General features: G+C 40.6%; 1 protein-coding gene across 2 annotated transcripts; it reads right to left on the bottom strand.

The window, feature by feature from the left end:
- Positions 1-207: 207 nt before the first annotated feature.
- Positions 208-3,074, bottom strand: ticam1 (TIR domain containing adaptor molecule 1). Of its 2 annotated transcripts, none has more exons than XM_010775961.1 (2): positions 2,831-3,074; positions 208-2,638 (listed from the first exon to the last, which is right to left on the bottom strand). In XM_010775961.1, exon 2 carries the CDS (start codon positions 2,501-2,503, stop codon positions 761-763), a length of 1,743 nt encoding a protein of 580 aa, XP_010774263.1. In that variant the 5' UTR covers positions 2,504-2,638; positions 2,831-3,074; the 3' UTR covers positions 208-760. The 2 variants fall into 2 exon arrangements, with proteins under 2 accessions (XP_010774263.1, XP_010774264.1); XM_010775962.1 differs by having other exon boundaries at positions 208-2,547.
- Positions 3,075-7,818: the final 4,744 nt, after the last annotated feature.

The raw sequence follows: 7,818 nt of genomic DNA, 5'->3' as shown, positions 1-7,818 counted from the left end.
GAATTAAAAAAAATCGAAATAAACTTTAACATGAAATGTTGTCGCAGGCTGAAAGATGATATAAAAGTCGAGGTTAAAGGATAGAAATTATCATAATTATCGTTTAAAGTTCTTACAACTTGATCGGATAACCAAAAACGTTTTAGTTTTACAGTTAATATAATATAAAACTGTACCTTACACAATGATTAAAATATGCGTACACATAAAAACACAAATGTTGGAAAATATTCAAATTTAAGATTTTATTGAATCTCTTTTAGCTTTCAGATATCAGAACAGTGGTGCATTTGGTTGACCCTGCACTTCAGAGATCTTGTGAAGGGCAACAGAGAGCGCATGACAACGCTGCTCCCTGGTGTCTTCAGTAGGATCATACAGCTGCTTGGATCAGGAATTGTACATCACATTTCGGTCAGTAGATGGCAGTCCTCTGCTAAATATTCCTCTGATGCTTTGTTCACGAGACTCTCTTTAAAGCTCTCCTGAAATCATTAAAATGTCACTGAATAGAATTGTCTTTCACCAACAGGTTTACATTTTACAGCTCTGACATGTTAGTGTTCAGACCATAGGTTCAGACAAATGTTTTTTTTTTTTTCTCAGTTTCACAAAATATATTGACCCCAGAAAATTTCTATTTCCTCCAAAGATTATTAGAAAAACAGGATTCAAATTGATTGGAGACTTTGACCTGTCTCACATGTACACAGCACGGCACACAGTGACATTTAGACCCTGACCTTAACACATCTTAATATTAGGAGCAGTCTTCATCTCTGTTAATGGAATCATCTCTGTCTGCTTGTCCATCCGAACCAACGTTCATTCGAGAGTCATTACCAATCATTATGTACTTTGCGTTATTAATGTGGATTTGTGGCTGTTCTGGTGGCCCTCTAGGGCCGAGGTGAAGTTCCTGTTCCAATAAAAACCTCAGGTTATCTTTCTGCAGCAGCTCTGCTTTTGTACGCTCACAAATGAATAGCTTTTGGGACCTATTTAAGTTCTTCAGAGTCTCCTGTCTCTGCATCTGCATTTTCATTTTCTGATCTGTATTCCAGATATCCCTCTGTTTTTTTATTTTCGCTGGAGAAAATACCCTTCGTACTTTCCTTTCAAAGTTCCTATTCTCGTCGAGTGTATTTATTGTCCTCAAAACCATAGGGAAGCTATCTTTAGGCAGGCTGTTCTCCCTTGGCAGGAGAGGAATAACTGTGCCATCTTTGTTTGTCTTATATATGGAGTTAACAAGAGCAGAGTCTGCCTCCATCATTTGCATGCGGTCGAAGTTGCGGGTAAGCAGCAGAACAGTGTAGGCCGAATTGTCGATAGCATCTTCCACACTCCTCAGAGTGCTCCTCCCCGGAACAGCAAATTCCCCAGAAAAAGTTGCACCCTCAATATGAATGACCTCTTCCAGCCTTTCCTTCATGCTTTCAGCCACATCTGCATCTTCAGCTGCGTGGAAGATAACAAAAGCGTAAAAAATTGGCTCTTCCTCCACCTCTGCACCTTCACTTTCATGCACTTCCTTTGGAGCAGGCATCTTGGGTAGAGAATCGCTGGTTGCGGTGGGTAATGCAAATGTTGGTTCAGTGGTTGGTTTGGAGGTTTGGTGAAAAGTCTCTTTGCGAGTGATAAGACTGTCCAACTCACCGCCCTCTGCGGCTCCCTCCATCTTTAAGGGTTTCTTCGCACCAAACATCGGAGGTTCACTGGATTCAGGCTGAGAGGTTTGAGATTCATCAACTACGAGGGCAGGGGTGTTTATTTCGGAAGCACCTGATGTTTCTGGGGTTACTCTGTTGTATGAGGCTGTTGGGGGTAAACTTATCTCCAGATGAGTGGGATATGAGGGCATTGAAGAGGTCGCCTGCAGTGGACTAGGCAGACTGTAAGCTCTCTCGGACTGATCTTGAGACAGGTCTACTTTTAAAGTTGTACTTTCTTTATCCGGGGGGCCATGGGGATCCTGGTCAGACATCGGTTTCTTCGAAGAGCACAACCACTCTGCAAACTGAGGCCCACAGACAACTTTAGCTTCCTCCCTAAACTTGTCGTACTCCAGGTACTCACAGTTGCTTGTTTTCTGATTGTCACTTGAAAGGGCTCTCTTATACGCCAGATTTCTCAGACTTGTATCACAAAGCCTCTGTTCTGATAAAACCTTGAAAATACGAGCCAACAGTGCCAAAGATTCTCCTGTAAACTCTTGCAAATGACCACAACGAGTGGCAAAATCTTCTAATTTGCCTGCACTCATCTGCCACTTTTCAGTCAGAAGTTGAGCAAGGAAGTTGTTTTTCAGCATCTGGAGTTTGTTCAGGGCCCGCTCCTCTTTCTGGAGAACGATCAGACATAGGGCATGTATGATATTGTCTTCAGGAAACTCACCCAGCTGGAATGTCAGACTTAGCAGTCGATTCGGCGGTGCTTTGATCACTATGTCGAAGACGTCTCTCAGTCCTGTCCCCTGACTTTCTTGTCCCACGTGACTCATTTTCAGGTATGACGTGCTGCAATATCTTCATTCTATGACAGAAGCTGACAGGATCTCACGTTATTTTTCAATATATTCTTATTATTTTCTTCAAAAACTTGAGTTTCTGAGGAGATTTCATTGACGTTCTTGTTTCTGTAAAGAGATCAAATCAACAAACTTCAGAATGCATGCAATTTTGATCACAACATGTTGGGATGTTGTTCTGACTAAATGTCAACAGAAAAGTAATTTATTTGTTTTTTATAAGCACCGCAAGTGACATTTAACAGAACCACCAAGATCAAAATGACTCTTATCAATCATACACGTTATGACATTACTCACCGGCCTGGAATTAATGGAGTTTGAATAGAGTTTGTGTTTCCAGTTCAAACAAGGAAGTAACTCAGAATCTCTTTTCCTGCTCAGTTCAACCAGTAGAAAACTATTTTCTCCAAACAGGAAGCCCTTAGTGCACATTTGAGATAGACGCTGTTGGTGAGTCTTGACAAACTTTCTGTAAAAAGGTGGTCAGAAACCGTACCTGTGTCAGTTGCAGGCCTCTGCAAACATGGAAAACGTTTACATAATGATGACGTCACAGCTTGTAAGTAAGGGAGCTCATGAAGGACAAAAGACAAAAGCAGGAAAAAGTCAAAACATAAAAGAAAAAAGCACAAGACAAAGTTGAACCAACCTTTAAAAATGCTATCACAGACAATCACCAGCTTTTCTGCTAACCTCTACAAAATGTACTTTGTGACACTCAGTCAACTTTTCAATTCCCTGATTTGTCACAACTCTGCAAATCTACAACAAAAAACGTACTTGTGTGTAGAAGTCTTTTAGTTACTTGTGCACAATTGCCGCAGGAGAGAAAAGTATTCTGAGTTTTCTTCCCCCTCTGCTGAGAGGCAAGTGTATTTTTATCCACGGAGGAAACCTCCAACCCTGTATTTACCAGGGGTGGGGTCACACCAGGCAGAGTGCAAGCCAGCATCAAATCTCTCACTACAGTGCAGACAGAGAGCCTCTCTGTTAGGGCTGAGTACAGCGTGATATGTTTACTGTACGACCACTTCTGAGGGATTACTGTAACTCCATAGGAAGTGTGGTTTCTATGTTTATTGTGGCACTAGTATATATGTATGTATGCATCTCTCCAGAAAAAAGCAGCTTCCAGTTGATCTATATTGCACATGCCAACAAGACCACAGCTTTGTTGTTTCTTTCAACCCTATAGCTAACAGTATAGCTATAAGGGACTGTGTTAAAATGATATGGGGTCAGAAAAGGTTCTTGCTATGAGGACAGTAGTTTGGCTTTTTTTCTGGGAGAGCAGGGGGTTTCATTTTTTATATCAAGGGTTAGAGTTACTGTGATTTGGGACTGCATTTGTGACCAGGACTGGTGTTTGAAGGCATTTTAAGAATATAAATAATTTTCCAAATCTGCATTTCAAATGTACATCCTTTTGAATTCCTTATGAATTCGTTTTAAGAAGTTCTGAAGCATGGTTATGAAGGATGTTTTTTTTTCTCTCAGAATGATACCCTAACTGCGGAGATTGTACCGTGCTGAGAGGATGAGGATTGTCACCACATATTTTGTCACTGCTCTGTGACATTCACTAACCCTGTCCTGACTCATGTTTCCTTTTGCTGCAAGGGAAAACAGCGCGTGCGCCTCATTGGTGGGCTGTGCTACGGCTGCAGAAGCCAAAGAAGAAAAGTACAAACACATCTATTATATTAATTATTATTATTGGTCAGCAGATATTAACTTAATATATCACTGATTTTGCATGTTGCACATTGTGGTGGTCGTCGCTCTACCACGGGTCACAGGATCAGGTCACAGTCTTACACTTGCACTTGTTCTCAGGCTATCAAAAATGCAACAAGCTCTTACTTTAACATGATGGATTGTGGATAAATATTTAAGCAAAGGGTTTTGTCCCCCCTCCCGTTGTTGTGAGTGCTCTACAGCAAATCCGGCATTTAGCAGTTGTTTTTGTAGAATTTGGTTCTGTCTATCCTCACGTTTAAGTTAAGGTTGTGTGCAATAAGGTCAGTCAGTGTCGTTTACAACTGTGTTACCAAATTGAAACATGTTTGTATGTGGCTCCAGTTTTTGCAGATGCCTGTGGCGTCAGAAAGAGACAAAAGAGAACATCTAAGGCCGTGAAGATAATATTTGATAAAGGATTTGTTGGCCACAAGGCTTAACAAATTTCACTTGGATAAGAAATTTAGCAGAAAACCAACCCTATACTATAATCAATCAGACTTATGACCTACCGTGAACATGAGATGCAACATGTTTTGATTTAATTTGCATTTTTTCCTTTTAGTTAAAATGTTAAGTATCTTGCAGGCCCATATGATCCTTTAACTTCCACAGAGAGTATGGCTGGGACTTTTCCCATGTTCTTGGCAATTTTTTATTTCATTCTAATCTTTACATTGGCTGTGTTAGATATTTCATTTGTACTTAATGTATACTGTTTAGTATTATTTATAAGGAATTGTTGAGAAGGTAGTTGCAGCTTTTTTAAATTAAGCAAAGGGTGCAAGGAAAATATGTATTTCTCAACCCCAGAAACTCTTCTACATCCCTAACCAGCCATGATATGCTCATACATTCTTTGTAAGCATTTGCACACCATATTATGCCTCGTTATACTTCCCTTACACATACACACATGCGAGCAGATGCACACATAATCTGGCCCTAACATGAAAGCATTGGCGCACAAAAAAACAACACACACATTCACACAGCCTCAGGATCATCCTCAGTCAGTTACATAACGCGCCGCCAAACGTCCATCTTTATTGAGGTCAGTTCCTTTAACGAGAAACACGCTCTCCCAGCAGCTGTGTTAGTCAGCCTGGCGGTAAATGTGCCTTCACCTTCGGGCAAAACATAAGAGGCTCTGTCAGTTTGGCAAATGGTGACTTTGGACAGCTTGGGTAATGGTGTTTGGAGCAAATGCATTCTGACCACTGCTTGTTTCTTTGTGGCAACATTGCGTCGTTTCAATATAAACCAAACACATGGAACTTTACTTGGTTTATTACTTTTAAACAAAAATGCACAGATGTGTGTGTCTATGTGTGTGTTGTTCCTGGCCGTGGGAGAGAGGCCTGCGGGAGAAACAGAGGGGTCACATATAAGAGGCTTTAGGGCAGACAAGTGAAAAGGAGGCCCTTTCTTGGACAGAGACTACGGATTAGGATGAAAGACGTATGAGTGGGGGATGCTCTCTCTTTTTTATCTGTCTCACACTCTTGCTGCATCTCTCTGCCACATTCTGCATGATATCTATTCAAAGAAAAGAGCAAGGAAAAAAGAAGAAAGACAGACACAGTGGCAGATGCAAAGAAGGACATGAAAAGCCATAGAGATAAGATAGTTAGATATTGGGGCATTCGGATTGAGACCTTGACAGATCGATAGCCTCTTTAGAATTCAGTTTGTGAGAGGCCAAAAGAGGCCATGAAATGCGCTGCTCTTTTCCCAGCCACTTGATTCGTCACACATGCTAAGAGAATTTAACACACTCGCTTCTGGAAGGTAAATATATGCTCCACACACATGTACATGTGAAGACATACACAGATACAAGGCCATGCACTCATTCAATCGAGCGTCCACGCCCAGCGTTTGGCCTCTATTGAAACACTGAATGAAACACCTGCACTGAAGCCACGACTGACCAACAAACTTTGCAAAGATCCTTTTTTTTGTCACACACTAACCACTACATATTCTTAAGCATTCATATTTCTATTCGTATTCTTATGACTGTGGTCATATCCTGTATTCTATGCTGAAAATACAAAGCAGCATGTAGCTTTAAAATGTTACACAACTGCTTTTTATTCTGATTATGTTATGGATGGTTGAAGCTTTAGGTAGACTACATACATTGAGGCGAACTCAGCTCATGCGTGTGCTGTGTAGCAAAGCAAAAATAACCCTGGCTATCACACGCTGAGGCTAGTATAATGTTGTTGACAAAGCGGGGCCAACAGATCTGAGTTAATGTGACAGTTAACTAGCATTAATTCAGGAGCAAAGGTAAATGAAGCGGGCCTGCGGACAGGACAGGGGAGTGCGGTGGGGATGGGAAGACGTGTGTACTGTACCACACTGGACCATGCTTGGATGAGCATGTAGGCCATGCCAACAACAATGCATAATACAGCCTCTGGTGATGGGGGATGGATATGCACACACACAACACCCCCAACCTCACACACACATAGACATACACTCGCACAAACACACACGCACAAGCTTACACGCATGCACAGACATTGATGGTGATGGGGCATGGAGCAGTTTATGCTCATATCAAGAGAAAGTCTTTGATCAGTGTGACAGGAAGGGCACTCGCCCCAAAGGAATTAGCTAACTCTTGCCTTGCAAAAGCACATACACAATAAATCAGGCATGTTTGCATTTGCTCAGAGGAGAGAAAGTGTCTGATATTTAACTTCATTAATATGCTAAATGTATGAATATGATTTGTTACGGTTCAACGTCCAGAGTAGCATGTCCAAGAGTGGCATGATAATCATGAAGAGAAAAATGTGCAGAAATTCAGGTTGCGTTTATAATCCTCTCAGTTTAATAGGTTGTTAAGCTGCACAAGCAATTTACATTTGACTTTTAAATATGCACAACCACCAGTTTTATTTATCCAGTTAAAAAAAAAAAATTAAACAGTGTTTCTGATACGAGGAATGTGTAACAGATTTAATATTTTGTTTATTTCTGCCTCTGGAGTCGGGAGTAGCAGTGCTTTATATTGGATACAAATGGGATACATGTTAAGTGGCTCCTGGAAGGTGCTCAACATCTTTTCTGATCCATCGCTCCAATTCACAATCTGCTTAAAATGATTAAAGGCATTATGCGCAGTATTTATTTAATATTCCATATTCATAATTTAAATTTAAATCCTTAAGGTAGTTATTTCACATTTTTGGATACATGTTTATTTGCTCTCTTGCTGAGAGTAAGATAAGAAAATGTACTCTCTTTATTAAATGTAACGCTATAGCCAGCAGCTGGTCAGCATAGTTTATCATAAAGACGGTAACCGGGGGTAACCAAAAGCAGAACATTCTAAACCCCCCAAAAAGCACACAGGTTGTTATATTTAATCTGATGTTTTAGAGAAGATTGAACAAAGAAAAATATGTTTTAAGGCAATGGGAAAAAACGTTTTTGTTACCTCAGGACAGAGTTAAGCTAACGTTTCCCCCTGTAATTCAATGGTTTTCAGCATCCCTATACACATCTGCTATTCTGGGCTATTT

The sequence above is a fragment of the Notothenia coriiceps genome, unplaced genomic scaffold (genome assembly GCF_000735185.1).
Source record: "Notothenia coriiceps isolate Sejong01 unplaced genomic scaffold, NC01 NC01_scaffold00016529, whole genome shotgun sequence".
In the NCBI taxonomy this organism is placed as follows: domain Eukaryota; kingdom Metazoa; phylum Chordata; class Actinopteri; order Perciformes; family Nototheniidae; genus Notothenia; species Notothenia coriiceps.
The sequence above is the reverse complement of the archived record's forward strand: the minus strand, read 5'-3'. Positions and strand labels throughout refer to the sequence as shown.